We start from the raw sequence: 21198 nt of genomic DNA on the forward strand, positions 1-21198 counted from the left end.
TTAAACGATCATGACCAGCTACGTGAATATTAATCAGTCCATTCCACGTTATAGAACATGAGTTCTATTTTCGCAGTTCTGAGGTCGAAGGTTTGAATTGACCAATGAAAACGTTCGTTCCTTAGAAACTAAATCTAATAAAGTTTGTTTGACTAATTATGTCGCACGACCTTTCGGTAAGCTCGGTCGCAGTTAGGTATAAATGGATGTGTTGACCACAAGATGTCTTCCCATAAGATATAAAACAAAAGAATTTAACCGCCAAATGTACTGACCAATAGTAAAAATGTCCTAAAACACTCAAATCAACCATGAAAATAAAGTAATAACTACTGTGAAATCAGACTTAACCAAAGGATAAGAATAGAGTTCGTCCATCAATAGTCCATGTCAATAAGTTAAAATAGAATAACACATAATACTTATCCTTAGTTACAGAATGTAATTAATTAGCTAACAATATAACTTTATTCAAATATGTACTAATATCAATAACTTAGAATATAAAAATATACAAAATACATAAAATAACAGGCTATCATATACTCCCCCCAGCCGTAAAATGACTTCTCGTCATTTCCTGTCTGTGGTTGCTGTTGTAATGACGTCAATAATAAAATGTGCTGCTTCTGCCTGTTTTCCATGACATAGATGAGTGCTAGCTAAAGATGTAAGGCATTGGACCCTCTGAAACCAATCTGTTGTGGTGGTATGACTTGCACTCTATGAAAGCTCGTATTTCCCTAACGGCATCTCGCAGGTGCTTTCCTTGCTCTAGTCGACCGGCCGAATACTAACAGGTGACGACGATGACAAACTGTCAGAACTATCTTCCTGATTGCCACTTGTCACCTCTAGTGAAGGCCTTCTCTCGCCGTTATCTGAATCTGTCCCATTGCTATCATGAGAGTGGGCGTACCCTTCAGATTCAGATTCATCTTCTGTTTTCACGTCGCTTGTTGGATTCACCACTGGCTGAATAATATCTGAAGTGACGGTTGAATCGCTGTCCTCCTCAACTGGTTCCAATAATACATCTTTAATATCCTCATCAGATGACTCCGGATAACCAATGGTTGGTTTCCTCAATACTCTAGGTGCTGGTTTCGGCGGTTCTTTCTTAGATGGTTTTCAGAGTTTTGGTACTGGTCTAGTTGGTTCTACCAGATGACCCACTGGCAACATCAAGTTTCTGTGGAGGTTCCTTTTACGTCCTTCTCCACTCTCCTTCCTCACTGTGAAATCTCCAGATTCGGTGTTCAAGTACAACGTAAGGATCTTGTTCCCACTTGTCTCAAAGCTTGTGTTTGCCTTCAAATGCCACTATTTTCACAAAGCCTTTATCTCCTATCTTGATGGTACCTCCCCTTTACTTTGGTGTCATAGTTCTTCTTCTGTCTCAGTTGTGCTTTCTAAGATGTTTCCGTAGCAAAGTTGTGGGCAACTTCCAACCGTTCTCTAAGGTCCTTGATGTAATTAGATCCAGTATCTTTTCATATGCCAAATGCTACATCCACTGGAAGTCTAGGATCTCTTCCAAACATGAGGTAGTATGGTGCGAACCCTGTAGACTCATGTCTGGTACAGTTGTAGGCATGGACAAGTGGACCTACATAGGCTTTCCAGTTCCTCTTCTTGTCTGGTTGAAGTGTTCCTAGCAGGTTAAGAAGAGTTCGGTTGAACCTTTAGTACATTCCGTTGCCCATCGGATGATAGCTGGTGGTACGTGACTTAGTCATTCCTGTCAGACTGCATAACTCCTTTATGATCTTTGATTCGAAGTTAGCTCCTTGGTGTGAATATATACGGTCTGGTGTTCCATAATGTACTATGAAGTGCTGATAAAAGGCTTCAGCTGTTGTCTTTGCCGTTTGGTTCTTGGTAGGAATGACTTGAGTGAATCTGGTAAAGTGACCTGTTATGACCAGGATGTGTTGTTGACCTCCTTTAGGTGGTTCTAACGTAATGAAGTCCATACACACTAGCTGTAGTGGTGTTGTTTTCTCAATACTTACTAGCGGAGCTCTCAGCTGGTTTGAAAGCGTCTTTCTTCTAATGTACCTTCCACAATGCGCTGTCCTCTCTGTAACCTCTTTGGCTATACCAGGCCAGTAAAATCTGTCTCTTACTAATGATAAATTACGGTCTTTTCCAGGGTGTCAAATGTCGTTGTGTAGTGCCTGAAGTGTTGTAGAAAGATTGGCTGCTGGAAGTACTAGCTGTTGTTTAACTTCATCGTTGATAGTTACTTGACGATATAATACTCATCTATGATCTTCAGATGATACTACTGCCTCTTGAATATGGCGTCTCTTTTCTCTGGTTTCTGGTCTTTCTGTATCATATCAATCCAGTGACTAACAACTGTGTCTTGTCTTTGAGTTCTCTTCCAGTCTCTGATATCTGATGTTGATCTTCCATTCAGATCTATATCATCTTGTAATATATCTGGATTGACTGCTTAACACTTGGCATACGGTACTGATGTTATGGAATTACAGATGGCTCTGATAGTGTCGGTGTTGATCTCTACTATATCCCTGGGATGTCTGCTTAAGGAATCAGCATCAGAGTTGTTTCTCCCTGGACCATACTTATTATCAAAGTTGTAAGTTGCAAGATCAGCCAACCATCTGTGTCCTGTGGCATCCAGTTTGGCAGTAGTGAGGACATACTTCAAAGGATTGTTGTCGGGCATCACTGTATAATGTGCGGGTCAATACAGGTAATCCTTAAACTTGTCTGTTATCGCCCATTTTAACGCAAGGAACTCCATCTTGTGAGCCGGATAAGTCTTCTCATCATTGGTTAGTCCTCTACTAGTATAACAGATGACGTGTTTTTCTTCATGTTGCTCCTGGGAGAATACAGCACCAAGTCCAAAACCAGACGCTTCGGTGTGAAGTACGTACTGTAAACTGTTGTCAGGATAACTCAGTATCGGAGCTGACGTAAGGAGTTCTGTCAGTTTACTGAAGGCTTGGTCCTGTTGTTCTCCACAATGCCATTACTTCTGTGGTTGTTTCTTCTTCTTCTGTCCTTCCCTACCTGATGGAATTGGCATCAACTCTGTCAATGGTCTGCTGATCTTGCGGAAGTTCTTAATGAAACGTCTGTTTTACCCAGCCAATCCCAAGAAACGTCGAACATCTTCAGGTGATCTAGGTGTAGACCAAGCCAGAACCGTCTCGGTCTTTTCTGAATCTACTTCCACTCCGTCTGCTGAAACAATATGTCCCAGAAACTTTACCTTGCGTTGAAAGAACGAACATTTCTTGGGTGCCAACGTATGTTCGCCTTTCTGATGCGGTCCATTACCAGTTGAAAGTTGTTGAGATGTTCCTCATATGTCTTTCCAAAGATAATCACATCATCAATTAACACACAGCTTATTCTTAGGTGGAAATCAGCTAGACAGTCTTCAATGAGTCTTTGATAGGTGGCTGGACTGTTGGTGAGTCCAAATGGCATTCTGTTGTACTCATACAAGCCTAGAGGTCCAACTGTGAATGCAGTCCTTTCCTGATGTGGTTCGTACAGCTCTATCTGGTGATACCCAGATGTCATATCAACGACACCGAAAAGGTTCTTCCGGAGAGACAGTCAAGCAGGTCTTCAATCCTTGGTAAACTATATCTATCAATTTTCGTCCTATTGTTGAGCTGACGATAATCAACACAGCGTAGAGTATTGTCGTTCTTTCTAGCAAGAACTACATTGGAGGCGAATGGACTCTTAGATGGTCTAATGATCCTTTCATGTGTGAGATGTCGAAAATGATCTCTACCTTCTGCATATGGTGATGGAGGAGTTCTTCTGTATCGCTGCTTAAAAGGTCTATCATATGTCATACCAATGCGATGTTTGACAATAGCAGTACGTCCTATACGTCTTCATCAGTCTTAGAGAAGATGTCCATGTATGAGCGTAGAAGTTTAACTTTTGTATCTAGTTGTTCATCTGTTAAAGTGCTCTGTATTATCTTGATCTTCTCCATGATGTCAGTAATTTCCTCTTCAGATGGTAAACTTGGTGTAGGTTCTAGTTGGACTGGTTGAAATTCACATACTATTGCCTTAGGTGGTAAGTAATCAATAATGGTTCAGCATCAAAGTCTTCCGAATCTGTGGCTAAATTGCAAGGATGGAGCATAGCTGGTGTAGTATGGTATGGTACTTCATTGTCAACATATCCAGACAATGTGATGGTTGTATTCGGTTGTATAATGATTTCAGCATTCTTTATAAGACCCAAGATATTGTTGTTCCTCTTTAGTTCCTTTTCTTGTAGTAGTATGCATCTAAATGTGAGATACCAGGATGTAGTCAGCTTACTAGTCTGTAAAAATCTTTCTCTTAAGTCCTTCTTTAGAGATTCCATGAAGTACGGCAGAGTGTTAGTTCCTTGTAATAATGGTACTTGCTGATTGTATCCACTGTCTGGTGTAACTAACAGGATAGATGATTGTGTCTGTTTATAACCTGGTATGTGTAGATCGGCTTCTATGTAGCCTAAGTATGGTAGTTTCTGACCATCAACACATTCAATGTCTAGTAGTGTTGCTATATTTGTTCAATGGTGTTGTTAAATGATCCCTGTTAAAAGATTCGCTGATAGTTGAGACGGTGGAACCAGTATCAAGAAGTGCAGGTGTTTCTAATCCTTCAATACTAACTTTAGTTTCTGTTGGTTTGCCAAAAAATCCTGGTGGTAATTTCACATGACTAGTTTCGGGAACACTACTTCTGCATAAGTCTATGAACGCTCCCTCTACATTGGCTTCTTGCCGTTTAAATCCTTCCTGCTGTGCTCCATTCTTACACCACAACCTCTTTTATATAGTTTAGTTTGTCCACATCTCCAACATTGTGGTTCATCATGTGTCTGTTGTTGTCCTCTACCTCTGACTCTACCTCTCTGTTGTTGCCATCTGGGTTGCTGATGTTGTTACCATGTAGATTGTTGTTGCCAAGGAGGTTGTCGTTGTTGTTGCCATGTAGATTGCTGTTGCCAAGGAGGTTGTTGTTGTTGCAATGGAGGTTGTTGTTGCCATGCAGGTTCTTGTTGTTGCTGTTGAGGTTCTTGTTTTTACAATTTCTTTTCATAACCGTCCATTCTAGTTGTCATCTGCTGGATCAATCTTTTGATATCCTCAGCATCTGATTAATCAAAGGTGGTGTCTCTTGACTTCGGTTCATTTCCAGAAAAATTGGAAATCCTTGATGGGTGTGTCATGACTACTTTGCTAGATTTCTCCCTTGACGGTGGCTTAGGTGGAGGTGCTAATACAATGTCTGGATTGACATGTTCTAACTTGATGGCTCAAGTAGATTTCAGGTAGTCTATCATCCATTTCGTTAGGTTGCTCTGGTGTATCAGCCTTTGGTTTTGTTCCTGTTTTGGCAAAGGCTTCCGTGATATCCTTTAGTGCAGATGGTTGACTTTCAACTAAAGGTGTAATAGGTTGGTCAGTAGTGCCATTCTCGTCAGTTCCTTTCGCAGCCATATCAGTGTGTTTAAATGATATATATAGAATAGAATAGAATAGAATATCTTTTATTTCCATAAGAGGTACCCTCAAGGGGCATAGTGCATATACATTTATGACAATATATAGTTACAAACAATTACAAATACAATAAAGCAGAACAACAAAGCAGTATGCTTTAAAAAGTTAGACATTATAAATATTGCTTACAGTATCCCAGTGTTATATAATAAATGTTACTCAAGGCAGGTGTTTTGATAAGAAATAGCCAAGTTGTTTTAAAATATTAATAGACTCACAGTTTAATAGCCAAATAAATTTATTGACCATATCCAAGGAGTAAATTTTTTTACATTCTTTAAATATCAGATCAAATAACATGTCTCTATCCTTAGAGTATACAGAACATTCTATCAGAAAATGAAGTTCATCTTCCACTTTATTTAAATCGCATTTATCACAAATTCTTTGATGAACTTCTAATTTGGAATATCTCCCAGTTTCAATTTTGAGTCTATGAGATGAAATCCTGAATTTTGTGATGGCTTTTCTCAAATCAAAAGTTTTCAAGATATATGTATTAATGAACAATTTTGCAAATGTACCTACCAAATAATATAAATAATCTCCTTCTACCTAAAACAATGTGGAATAGATATGTAAATATTTTACGTTCACAATCTAAAACTATGGAACCACAATACTTACTCTGTACTAAATATCAAATCAAATCTCAATGAGAGTAAACTGTTATGCCTGTATAAGATCGAGTTTTCTGTTAACTCAGTGTCAGTAATATTTATTTTAAAAAATAATAAAATTACTTAATAGAGTTATTTTAATTTTCAATAGAAACATAGACTAAATGAAGTTTTCATGATTTTAAACAACATTTTATATCATAAAATAAAGAATTTATCAGATTTGAGAGGAGTATAGAGATAAAGGGCTACTTTGAAAATAATGACAAAATATTACTTGAATAAGTTATTTTAAACATTTTTGATAAAAATAGCAATTACACTTATCTAAGGCACATATGTATTTGATTTAGGTTACAAATTATAAATAACTTCAGGTCTTAATTAATTCACAAGTATCTATCTATTTATATCAGTCTACCTTCAAGATTTTAGAGGAAAATGATAATTTAATAGTCCCAAGAGACCAATCTTTGACCCAGAAGCGTCGGTATGAAAGATAAGTGCGTCGGAAAGTTAATTAGTGTTTCTGAAGAATTAGTTTTTATATATCAAGGGAAAAATAACCAGATAACTGTGAAAATTATTTAAAGCTAGTAAAATCTGTATTCTTGGACACCTATAAAAATAATATTCAGTAAAATAACTTATATAAGTTATATTTAAATTAGCCTAGTTTTCAACATTACTTGTATAGGTAATTTTAATTGTTACTTGTTTAAGTAATGCCCCTGACTGATAAACAATCATATAACAAAGAAATTTAGATATAATAAAACTAGTGTTCACCGAAAGCACAATGATCAAGAATGATCAAGCACGGTTGACCTCATGGCTTGACAAATAATTTCATGAAATGGTGAGTAATTTTTTTCAGTCATCAAGTCACTTATCAAATGTGTAAATTTTTTAACTTCGAAAAATCGAATATTTCAGATTAGAAAAAAATGAAGTATATAGAAGATATCAAAGAAGGAGCTTTTGCCTCCTGATCTTGATTGAATTGTTAAATTATTGGTTGATTGATTCTTTGCTATTTAAATACCTTAGTATTTATTTAAGGTATAAGTCTCATAGAAAATAAATATAACCAAATACAAGATAATTAAGACAGAAGACATGTTGATCTATATTTAATTACATATATATGTCATCAATTATAGACCAATAATTTTTTACCCTTTTTCATTCAAAGAAAAAATGAATATAGTTATCACATTTGGAACAAATCACACAATTTGGATTCTCAGATATTTTCCAACGGTACAAATTAGGATTAATTGCTGTAATGTTATGCAGTAATTTCCATTTAAACATTTTCATTCTATTATCTTTTAAAAAATGAAATGTAAAAGTAAGGTTCTTCTTTATAAAATAAGTAACTTTATCAAAAATGAAATGATTTTTCCATACATAAAATTCTACTGGGAGCTCTTTATTAGATTTAATTAAAATATTATATATTTCTTTGAATGAATTTTTTCTCCAGATTGTAATACAATCGATGGCAGTTCATCTTTATATCTATTTGAATATAAATTTTAGTATTTGTTGATGTTTTACTCTTTAATTTTTCTTTCCAAGATTATGATACTGCATTCCAATTTTGTTTCCTTTTTAGTTTATCAAAGATTTTTTGAGAAATTTCTCCTTTATTGTCGATTTTGTCCTTTATAGAAATTATAATTTTTTCTACCCAATGTTTGAAATACAAACTTTTGTTGATTTCCTTATATACGCGATTGAATAATTTTGACGTTTGTGGCGCAGCGTATTTCCTAATTCATAATAGAAATATATCATAATGAAATATAATAGAACAAAAGCATACTGACGGGATCTTTTAAAGTACAGAGTCACATAAGAACCAAAGAAACACAAAAAAGTCGCATAATTTTTTATACAAAACACACCAGCAAAAAAGGAAAGATAATACAAACACATTGACGGGATGTTTAAGTACCGAGCTTCGTTAAATGGATATCACATAAAACAACCAAACAGTAAAAGTAATATTAATAATAGAACAAAGACAAATGAAAGAACAATATAACACGTGGTTATGATGATAAACAACATCAGTACGCATAATCTGTAAATCAAGACCATCATGTATTATTTGTGAAGTTGATACGGAATATTTATCAACTAAGTATTGGTACCTTCCGATGAACTTTTTTAGAAAAAAGACGAGACATTCTTTGAAATACCCCTGGTTCATCAACTTTCTGCTCAGACACTGACGACGTTTTACAAAGCCTGAATAAGAGCTGCAAGGTCTTGAGTATCGAATACGTTTGGAAATATATATCCCATATGCATGTGAAGTTGGTATATTGCAACTAAGGTGGGGAAAATTTATAATTTCAAAATTAAAATCGTCTCGTTTGTCATAGATTCTGGATCTGAGATGACTGTGTAAGTCAAATTCGATATATTAGTTTCAAAATGAGGCGAAGGAAGCCGTGTCTACTTTTTCTTTAATTCCTAATGCTGGGGGATATAGTAATGGAGCCCAATCAGAAAAGTTCGGATTGTTTATTCTTTTGTTGTCTATGTTGTGTGTGCTATTGTTGTCTCTTTTTCGTTTTGCTTTTTTGGCCTTGGCGTTGTCAGTTTATTTTCGAATTTTGAGGTTGACTGTCCCTTTGGTATCTTTCGTCCCTCTCTTCTTGACACACAGAATAGTTGTTCACCTTGGTCTGTATTGTTATAGCTATCAATTGCTATTTACACATACACTTAGATTTGTAAATAGTATATGCAAAAACAGTTTTTACTTTTTATGCGTATATCTTGCTACTATGAACTTCAGTTCGATATGTGTACATCTGCAATGTTAAGTATAATGTATTGGCATTGTACAAACAATTTTGTACTTAACTTTAAATCATATTTATATTTGCAGGCTGTCAGATATGTAGTAAGTATATATTAAAAAGATAATTAAGTTATAATTTTTAAAACAACATTTTTTCTTCAAAGAATTCATTTCCTTTCTCAATTTTATTTGTCAAAGCATATACATTTATATATATTTTATTATTATAATTACTTCTTAATTTTTTTTTATTTCCTTCCTTATATGCTATGATCAGTGAATGTAATCGGTAATTAATAAATTGATACGATTTACATTGAATTTGATGCGATTGTCATACAAGGGAGAGGTATAGCTAGCTATAAAACCAGGTTCAATCCACCATTTTCAACATAAGAAAATGCCTGTATTAAGTCAGGAGTATTATAGTTGTTATCCTTTCGTTTCATGTCTTTGAGCTTTTTCTTTTGTCATATGATAAGGGATTTACCATTTTGAATTTTCCTCTGAGTGTTAAGTATTGTTTTTCTTTTACTTTTTGCACACGATTTCCAATAATATAAAGGGGGTTGCTAATACAAATATAAATTGCATGAACTGTTTCTTTCTTTTTTCTGTCTTTTTTCATCTGTAAAGAATGTTATGTCCTGTCTTATCTTATAAATAAGGCATATACAAAGGTGTTTCTTGTCGTAGAACACACCGAGAGGTGTCAGGATTGATCAAATGCAAGATCAACCGTAGGCGGTCTTTCTCTGTAGTCCATCAGCTACTTTTCAAATGTGCTCTAGTTAAGGAGTTTGTGTTACATCCCAGGGTACCGCGATATAATTATTATATCAGTTGCAAATCTATAAATACTTGAAATGGATTGGTCAAGTAGAATTTTTCTCTTTGTTTACACTTCGATAAAGCATGTTTCCAAAACTACTTCTGTAATCTATTCATGCGCGATACACATTCTTGCAGGGATACTGGGATTTTCAGCAAGTTGAGATTATAAAACAATTGCATAACAGATGTTATCTAATGCATATATAACACCCCCAAAAAAAATGCACTAAAGCTTCAAAAATGTATAAAAATAAGATTTGAATAAAATTCCGGGAAATTTCACGAATGATTAGGCATATTTACGTCATGGCAAAACACGACGTCATACGATTGAAAACTTTCAGACGGAAGATTATTTCGTTACTGGTACGCTTCAAATTCGGATAGTTTCTAATTAAAATGAAGTTTTTGAGGTAGGTGCTAGTTCATTTTAGATTCTGTTGCATTTATCAAACATTTTAATTTTTAGAAAGTCAAGATGGCGGCGTACTCCTTAGTTACGACATGCATTGTGCTTCTGATGGTACATATAGTAGCACTCAAAGTAATAATGTAAATTTATAATTGCGTATGTTTGGCTGAAAAATTAAAAGGATTAAACACATTTTGTCTAGAGTTTAGAGTCTAAACCAGGTCTCTAACTCACAAACTTGACATAAAAGTCCTACGTGTCCAAAAAAGGTTTAAAATTGAACCTTTCAATGGTCCCCTCATTTATAAATCACGACTAAGTAATTTTATTTCAAAATTTTTAATTCATATGAAACGAGTGGTGAAAAATAATGTTTGTCAAATTCTTGAACCAATGCATGTATATATCATAAACTTAGTCCTCTGTGCAAGATTTTATCATTAATTTCGCAAATATATCATATAATCGTCAAATTTTTTCTCTTTTTTTGTTATGATTTAACAAATATGGCTGCTCATTAAATACCGTGTTTTGAAGACGAGTTTTACCGATTGTCACCTTATAGTTAACATATCACAAAAAGCATGGGTATTGAGCACGTGTTTAACATGTATAATCAGATATTTGTTTATTTTAATGATAGATACATGCGCATTTGGGTCACCGGATTTTTACGAGAAGGGTTACGCTCGGGTCACTATGCATACGGAAAATATGTCGGCGAATTGCTTGCTGGAAGCAAGCAATTAGAAATAAGTAATCTTCTTCTACATGTGGACAAATTAAAGAAATTTCCTCAGAAAAAAGTATATGTACATTAGTTGTATAATGAAAACTATCCATTTAGTTATAAAAAAACATATGCATATTTATTTTTTAATTTGAGGTTTCTTATGACTTTAATATAAAGCGACTTAAAAAAAGTATAGGTTTAAACAACCAAAACAGATATAATAACTATCATATTTAGTGAAACACAGATTTTTTCTTTTAAAAATCGTTTATTTACCAGTAAAATTTTGTAAAAATTAAGGCATTTTTTCTCTTTTCATAAAGAAATTTGTGCCCGTATTTGTGAATTAAACTTTACAATTGCGCAGTTTGCTATGTTTAAACTATTTGAAGTATCTATATATCGTTTAAAATATAAATTATCTGATAAAACATATGTACTCGTGATATACCATAAATCATCACAATACCGTCTTCCATTCAGATGACAGTATATTCTTACCCGAGCGCACACATAAGCACTAAAGGAGGCTCGCGGGTATAAAATTTTCAGAAAAAAATCAAACGTTTATTTTTCATTACAAATTTTATTAATTACCTTAAGAAGTTGTTACTTTATCATATGGTACTAAACATTATTCCAAAAAATCAATACGTGTTGGCCCCAGGTGACTTTTAAAATGTAGATATCATTGAAAAAGCTCCAAATTATCTCCCTTGGGTGCAAAAATGCCATTTTTTGGCATTAAAATTTAAATATCTTTTTTAACTCATCGGTGACCTATATTTTTATATTGTTATTTTCGAAAAAATCTGTACATAAACTAAATAATTGTTAAATTTTAGCCATTTCTGTAATTTGGTTCTTTTTTTATTTCTATATTACCGCTTTTTCTCCTATAAGTTCAACAGAAACAAAAGACATTAGCAAGAATGTATGCTTTTTTCGAAGGCAGATTGTGAGCGTAAGTGAACGGTGACCCCATTTTTTTATTTTATTTTTGTATTAGGTATAAGATAAAGTTAATTTATAGAAAAATATAGCGAAATCTTATATTAAATAAAAAAAAATGGATTTAGACCCGCGAATTTGTTGTACCCGCGAGCCTCTGGAATTCTTACATAGAAATGGTGGAACTTTCAGTGTTGTTTAAAGGAGCAAGAATGGAAGTTAATTGGGAACTTCATATGGCATGTGTTAAAAAAACTTTACCATGTTTTTTTGCATATGACCGTCAATTTCCTGATACATGTCAGTCTAGTGGCATTGTTGGTTTCAGATTAGATAAAGGTTCTGTTAAACGTTGGTTGTTAAATGCACAGGAAAAAGCTTCTATTTATCAAAGTGTCGCGATTGTGCAGAAACAGTTTACCCTGAAACATCTGCACAATAAAACTTGGTAAAACTCGTATGAAGCGAGATGAAACTGACGTTTTAAATTTTTTACAGACACTGCAAAGCTGAACAAATCCATTTGAAATATCTTAGCAGTTGTATGGCTTGACTTTGGGCAATGTTGCCTCTTCTGAATTAATGTGCGACTTTCGTAACGCGTATGAAAATGGTCAACTAATATCTGCAAATTATTTATTGCTTACATTTTCAACAAAGGAAATAAAAGATAAGCAGTTTATGGCTGATAAGAACATCAAAAATTTAAAGCAGATTGAAAGCTTTTTGGTGGCTTGCTTGACATAGCCTAGGCAAGACAGTTGGATATTCGAGATGTTCTTCAGTTTGAATTAGGTCCTCTTCCATGGTCACTTGCTTGCAAACGTTGATGGCAAACCTATAAAGACAAATCAATTTATCCTGGTTGGTCATTTAGAAAAGTGCGTTAAACAAATGCAAGCCATTCCTGAGGAAAGAATGTGGATATTTGCTGGCATGGCAATTATTCAATCCATTATTAGGATACCAATTCTTTCTCTGATTTGACAATTGTTGTTTTAAAATCCATCCTTTTAGTTTCAGAAACAGCAATTATTTTGTCACCGATCAGTATCCCACAATATCCATATATAATAAGGACGGAATCGCTGGTCATTTGGAGGGCAAATCATAACGATAATTTCTGAACCATCACAGTCGGTAGAAACATAGTTGCTCTTGTTGAATTCCATGTGTCGAAATGGAGATCATAATCCTATAAATTTAAACTTAAAGGTATGAATGTATTTGTATCACATGGAAGTATGAGCCACGAAATATATGTTGAAAATGAAATCTCGACAAGTGCAGAATGCATTAAGCCTCTAAGCAAACAGGAAGAAGCCGACACAAAAACGTTTCTTCATGCATAATCGCAGCTGACAAGGCTACGATTCCATTGTTATAAAATCTTTTTACACTGATGTGAAGGTATTTGCCTGCTATTGTCAGAATTGCACCAGTTCTAATATTATTATTCTGACAGGTAAGTCTTCTAAATGTAGATTATTAAATACGAACTAAATGTGTGAACAATTTTGGGAAAAAGTGTTTAGAGCAATGCCAGGATTTCACGCCTTAACTAGTTGTCATTCAGTATTAAGTGCTTTGTCGGCAAAAGGAAAATCAAAGCATTCGCCGTTTTGAAGAGTTAGAACTGTTTGCAATGCAAAAAACATTCATTGTTATCTATTGCACCCAACAAAAGATGCAATGTTAAAGCACATCGAAAGAGCCAACTTTCAGGCCAAGATTTGAAAATCTGTTCTTGTACGCAACCCTGTTATGTCGCCAATCAACCATGGTTGGCCATGGATTGTTAAGAACGATTTGATCACTATCAAATGGCCAGAACAACCTTCAGCGTTAAATGCTTAATCAATTCTGATAAGCTGTTTATGTACATCTTATTGCGCCGACACAAGATGGTCATGTGTTCCTCAAGGTTTATCCTGGACAGATGGCTCTTAATATGTGAATGCTTGTAGCAATAACGATTATCAAATCGTTGATTTTACTATCGATGACAACGAAAAAGATGATGATAATTCTGTTAATGCAGGGGGGAAACTGATGATGATTCTATGGATTGACCTTTTTCATGAAATTAAAATGTGGTGATTCTGTTGTTCAAAAATCTTTAGTATAGATCTAGAAACCTTGCAGAATTTTTTCTTTCTTACCTTTAAATGTTTTTCAGCAGCCTTTAATTAATTGATGATAATGTTCAATGTTAAAGTATACATTTGTTGTCATGTAAACTAGAACGTTTGCTTTTAATCATTCAAAATCATAAATTTTTGAAATTACCCTCCCACTTTTTTCGTGGTCCTCTATGATTTACAATTTAAATAGAAATAAGCCTCCGTTCTAATAATATATGATTTGATCAATTTAATAAAAATACCGAAAACTTGGTAATTTTTTCATATTTCTGTATATAAGTGTAAAACAATTTTTTTGATATACTCTCAAATAAGTCCCCTTTTAATCCCTTGCAGACACTTTTTAAAAGTATAACACCTCTTAAAATATTCTTCGGACATTATTCTTTAGATTTATACCAAAAAATGCGGTACACTGGGGTGTAACACCGAACTGAAATTTTACCCTTTCAGTTGATGGACTATTGGGCAATCCTGACACCCCAATTTGTTGTTCTACGACAAGTAAAAACTTAAAATATGCATTATCTGACACCTAAAAGTCTAAAAGTTAAAAACTGAAATTTGCAAAAATTAAGCACGAATTTTACCGACAACTCTAAAGTGGGATAACATTGAGAATGGAAATGTGGAATGTGTCAACGAGACAACAACCCGACCATAGAAAAAACAACAGCGCGGCGGTCACCGAAAGGTCTTCAATGTAGTAAGAAATTCCCGCAACTGGAGGCGTCCTTCAGCTTGCACCTAAACATATATTTCTTTACAATGCATTCTGGTTTTAAAACGCCATACGGCTCATTAAGAATGTGAAATAAAATTCACTAATTAATCTAGATATAAACATAAAAAACTATAATCTGTACTCAATAAAAAAAAATATTATTGTAACTGCATGAAGTAAGACACTAATGAATTGTTACCATCCGATAACGGTGTATGAAAAATACAAGACACTTAGTGTTAGACAATATACGTATAGTGTCTTGAAATATGAAATTTATTTGTATGAGGCTTAGAAACGGGAAAATGCGAGGTTCTACCGAGCATTTTCCAATTTCGTGCCGAATACAAATAAATTTCATATTTCAAGACACTATACGTATATTGTTTTTATACTGAAATCGGAAAAAAAAAATGAAAAATGAAAAAAACATGTAACAAAAATTGTTAAAAAAAGTGTTTGGAGCAATGCCAGGATTTCACGCCTTAACTAGTTGTCATTCAGTATTAAGTGCTTTGTCGGCAAAAGAAAAATCAAAGCATTCGCCGTTTTGAAGAGTTAGAACTGTTTGCAATGCAAAAAACATTCATTGTTATCTATTGCCCCCAACAAAAGATGCAATGTTAAAGCACATCAAAAGAGCCAACTTTCAGGCCAAGATTTGAAAATCTGCTCTTGTACGCAACCCTGTTATGTCGCCAATCAACCATGGTTGGCCATGTATTGTTAAGAACGATTTGATCACTATCAAATGGCCAGAACAACCTTCAGCGTTAAATGCTTAATCAAGGAAAATAATGACCTCAAACAGGTCATTGATTTATGCCTTAAGGATGTACTTAGGTCAGGTTAGGTGAACATGATCCCAAGGAAAAATCCCAAGGAGTCCGAATATTTAACACAAATTCCAAAACCTCACCCAAGTACATCCTTAAAGCATATTTCATTGAAACATGGTATCGTCCAGGCTGATTCTTTGATAGAATTACCTATCGTTCTGAAAGAAAATAATTCCATAAAGGTATATTACTTTAAGTTATAGATAATGCATATTTTAAGGTTTTTCTTGTCGTAGAACACACCGAGGGATGACAGGATTGATCAAATGAAAGACCGACCGGAGGGAGGTCTTTCTTTGAACAACCCTGACACCCCAAGGTGTGTTCTTCGACAAGAAAAACCTTAAAATATGCATTATCTGACTTATATACCGTCATAAAATATTAATTTTATAAAGATTTGTAAAATTTAGTATCCTTTTTAAACGACAACACTAAAGTGGGATATTCCTTTCTAATGCGTTCAGGTTTAATACACCCTGCGGCTCATTTAAAATGTGAAATAAAACTCACTAAATAATTTAGATATAAACATTTTAAAAATTGTTATCAATACACAATAAAAATATTACTGTAACTGCATGAAGTAAGACACAAATGTATTGTTACCATCCGATAACGGTGTATGACAAATACAAGACACATTGTAAGTTACTTATTGTATCACTAAGCTTATGGCAAAGGGGGAGGGGTATGTGTTTTTGTTTTCCTTCGTTTTGTTATGTTATTTCTATCGCGGAAAAGTTGTTATTTATTTAACCATTTTACTTGAATCGAATGAAAAATTCAGAGAGATTGTCTTTCGAACAGCAATACATTTTATTAAAAGATAATCAGGATAAAATTATATACCCTCCGCACCGACCCTTTCGTGTTATTCAATAGAATATAAGATTATTTTATAAGTTGATCATTTGATAGAGTAAAAGGTAAACATAAATTTTAAAAAGTTACGAACTGACACGAAGACGAATATAAATACATGTAGGTCACAGTATGATTTCCTATTCAGTGTTTATCGTTCTGAACATGCATGCAATATTTGCGACTGGACGTTAAGCAATCAACCTATTCAGTTTGACTCAATAAGATTTTCAAAATCTTACACACGAATATGTTAAATCTGGATTTATTTTATGAAAGTCTACATTAAAATTCATCTGACCTATATGATAATGTTTCTTTATTATAGCGATAAAGCAACAAAACTTCACGTTATTTGTTTCTAAAATTAAATTGCGGGCCTACAATGACGGTTTCTTTTACATCTATCATCGGTTGAACTTTAGAAAATAAATATCCAAATCGGCACCAAAAAACTATTAGACGAATAAAATTTTGAAGTAAATCATAGATTGCATATTAATCAAGGAAAATAATGACCTTACACAGGTCATTATTTTATGCCTTGGAGCATATACCATTGAAACATGGTATCGTCCGGGTTGATTCTGAAAAAGAATGACCTGACGTTCTGAAAGAAAATAACTCCATATAGGTATATAACTTATGTTAATATTTATCTTTTGTGTTCCTTTCCTATTTTTTTAACAAGATATAAAAGAAAAACGCTCAAAATCTATTGTTTGTGGTATTATTCTACCTTTTTTGGTTGTGAACCTGAAAATAAAACATGTTACACCGGGGAACAAGTCATCAGTATGATAAATATTCTGGTTGACATCGTATATATTGCTGATAATGCGGAATGAGCAATGCTCATTGGTGAAGGCTATACGATGAACTTTGTTTGTAAATTTCTGTGTCATTTGATCTCTTCTAAAGAGTTTTCATATTCGTAATTATACTACATCTTCTTTCAATATTGAAGTATAGATTCATTGTACTGACTGTTTATCATCTGGATTACGTGTTGTAGTGTTCTTTAATTTTTCTTGATGAATCATAAACATGTACTGTCATTATTACCTGTCATTTCTGTTTTTTGTGTTTCAACTTCATTGAATTTTATTCGACAATCATACAAATGAAAGTTTTTGGTATAAAGCCAGGTTTCATCCACCAATTTCTACATAAAAAAAATGCCTGTGCCCAGTCAGGAATATGTCAGTTGTTTGTTATTCGTTTGATGTGTTTAGACACTTTAATTTTGCAATTTAAAGAGCAGCTTTCATATTTGAATCTTCTTTTGAGTTCGGTATTTTAGATATATTACTTTTTTGTGAAAAAACTAATCACAAGAAGAGCAGTGCATCTGTATCATTTGATTTCATGTCAGTAAATTGATGATGTTCTTTGTTGATTGGGACCCTACTCTTAACCCGTTCCCTTTTACACCGGTACAGCTTACTGGTGAAGCAAATTTTAAGATATTTTTTGGGCATTAAATCTTGTTCCATCACCACTTGCTGACTTACAGATGTGGTTAAGGGTTCAAGTTAATTATACAAAAACCAGCAATATGATTGAATGTGCATCGAACTACTATCAATATCGCCTCTCACTCACATGTTTATTTTCGGCAAAATCTTTTTTTTTCCATCAAATTTTAAAGAATATTTTCAAAAAGAAGTGCATAGAAAACTGATATTTTTGGAGGAATTATGACTTTTTTCAATATCTGCCGGGAGTTTTTGAAGAATAGTATTAAGATAATAGTTGAAAATGTAGTTTCTAGTGTACCAACGCAATCATAAACTTGAAATGTGCTGCAAACCGTAGTAATTTTATTAAGATTTCATCGTAAAAAGACAATTAACACTAAAATATCCTTGAATGTTTTGGAAAAGTTGAAATAGATGTAACAAAACAGTTTCATAAGTGCAAGGATAGGATAAAGTTGAAAACACTTTTTTTTTAATGAAGGAAATGAATATTTCAATGGAAAAAAATACAGACTAAGGAGTGGATTCCTCCTATATTTGCGAAAAATGATGCATTTGACAATAAAACTATTTCATCTGAACACATAATTTCGAAAAGAAAACAAGCTGGGCGAGGATCTTCGTTTTTTGTTGTTTTTTTCACCTCTTGAGTACTAGAATTAGGTTTTCATATGTTATTAGATTCGTAACGATCCCAGTGGTGCAGAAGTATGCTGAACGCAGCCAAGTTGGAAATACCGCGTGTTCGAATCTCAATGATGGAGTTGAAAAAATCAATTTCTATATCCAATGTTACTTTACTTTCAATTTAAAAAATAAAACCAACGAAATATTTATGTTTGTTTTTAAAAGAATGTGTGGGACAAATTGCGCCCCATTTTCCCAATTGGCTTCATTGGGCGCGGTCCACGGTGCGCCAGTTCAAGTTGTTGGTAAATCAATGAATTTTCCCTTGTAAAACCATAATTGAGGTTAATGCTTGATTGAAAACGATTTAGAAATTGGATGGACGAAAAATCCGTCTGAAATCAGTTATTTCGGAATGTTAAAGACATGGATTTTTCAAGGTATATAGCACGTATTTCCTCATTTGATACCAAGACGATAACTTGTTTGTCTTAATCAGACTTGAGTAAGTGTGTGTCCATTAAAACCTACCCTATAAGCGCAACAATATGCCGCTCCACGACTTTTGGTCAAAGGTTTTCATATTTTTCCACATTTTCTCAAAAGTCACGTGACTTTTGGAAAAATACCATGTGACCAAAAAAGGACGAATTATCTTCAAAACTGTCATCGATTTTGTGTTATGTGTAATTTTCGGACACATGCATAGTATTAGATCCTTCGCAAACTAGCACATTGAATCTTATATTAAAACATTTAACTTTTTCAGATGATTTCGATATATTTCCCAGTTATGCCACGATGAGATTTAAATATACAAGACCAGCTTTCAACAAATTACATTATTTGGTTCGACACAATGTAAAGATTAACGTTTCGATGATAAACAAATGCATTCAAACTGCAATTTACAAAAAGCAAAGGATGATACCCACGACGTCAGAAAATGATAGCCAATAAGAAATGAGAGCAGAGTTTAGAATCATTGCAGTAAGTTGAGAGGAGAATACAACCATGTTAACCATTGAAGGAATGCAACAATATTTTTCTTTCGTTTTCTGTAGTTATTTATGACAAGGATTAATGCCATTATAGTTCTTAATCTTTCTTATATAGAATGTATCAAATGTTAGATCAATATATATTAACGTTAAAGTCTGTATAATTTAAAAAACCGGACAGGCATTTGAAACCTTATTGCTTTAAATAGTTATCAAAGGTACCAGGATTATAATTTAGTACGCCATATTTATCCTGTACGTGAAACACATTATCAAAGCAATTGAATAAAAGAGGGGGGAAAGCTACCAGAGAGACATTCAAACTCATAGATTGAACATAAAATCACCACGACACGGCTTAAAAAAAAATAAACATATAAACAATAATACACAATACACAACATTCAAAACTAAAGTCTAAGCAACGCGAACCCTACCAATAACTTATGGTGAACTTAAATGCCCTTGGAGCGTAGGCAGATTCAGTTCCTCGTATGGCTCACATTATTACAAACTCGATTAATAATCTAATTTTGTTATCACATTCGTGAAAAGGGAACGGGATTGTAGTTACAACATAAGGAACATATCCGATATCATCTGTGAAACGGACTTTTCTTTGTGATTAGTTAACAACATTAAGAAAATATCTATATCATGACAGGATTGTGAAAACTGTTTTCATCTCTTCCGTTGGTTGATATGAATTTGTAGTCGAGCGTTTTATTTTGTAGAACTTTATGACTTAATTTTTTTATTTACATTTCTGTTACGAAAATTCATTTAGATAATTTACCACAAAAAGAAATTTGTGGTATTGACCATTACAGAATTCAATCAGAACTATAATCTGGAATAAGATATGAATTTTGGTAAAAATAAGTGATAGATTTATCAATACATTACAGATATTGCAAATAACCCTGCCCCAAATAAACTTACATTAAAATTTGTTGAATAATCCGGATGGTTTTGCTTCACTGCATTTCTGTCTGTTATAAGACATGTAAACACTAGACCTTAGTGGATTGCTAAGGTTTACTAAGGAAACTGTACCAGTAAATATTTGTCATTGTACGCTATCTAGAATTACAATAATGTTTGTTCGTATGACTTTAAATAAGAGGGCCTGTTCTTAATTCGTTTTGTTAAACTGAAAGCTACTTTTACTCTTACACAAGACACAACAAAGAAAACTAAAGACTAAGCAACACCAAACCAACCAAAACTTGGGGATGATCTCATATGCTCAGGACGGGTAAGCAAATCCTGCAACGCATGTGGCACCCGTCGTGTTGATCATATTATTAAAAACCCGGTAAATAGTCAAATTCGGCAAGTCACATTTGTATTAACGAAATAAGAAACAAACATATCCGACATGAAGTATTTACTAGAAATAAATACTAAACCATTGTACTGTGTGACTTAGCAGATGTAAATAAAGTTTTTATTGAATATAACTACTACAACCCTGCACTGCCTGACTTGGTACATGTATATAAAATACTTAGTGAATTTAACTACTACAACCCCTGTACTGTAGGATTGTATGCATGAATATAAAGTATTTACTGG

At 33.6% G+C, this 21198-nt stretch overlaps 1 protein-coding gene across 1 annotated transcript in view; it reads left to right on the top strand.

The window, feature by feature from the left end:
• Positions 1-19727, top strand: part of LOC134706197 (cytosolic phospholipase A2-like) — a 111722-nt gene extending 91995 nt beyond the window's left edge. Inside the window, exons 3-4 of the mRNA XM_063564919.1 lie at positions 9098-9112; positions 19389-19727. Of these exons, the coding sequence (XP_063420989.1) occupies positions 9098-9112; positions 19389-19579 (206 nt within the window). The 3' untranslated portion in view covers positions 19580-19727. The remainder of the gene's footprint in view (positions 1-9097; positions 9113-19388) is intronic.
• Positions 19728-21198: the final 1471 nt, after the last annotated feature.

The sequence above is a fragment of the Mytilus trossulus genome, chromosome 1 (assembly GCF_036588685.1).
Source record: "Mytilus trossulus isolate FHL-02 chromosome 1, PNRI_Mtr1.1.1.hap1, whole genome shotgun sequence".
Taxonomy (NCBI): Eukaryota; Metazoa; Mollusca; class Bivalvia; order Mytilida; family Mytilidae; genus Mytilus; species Mytilus trossulus.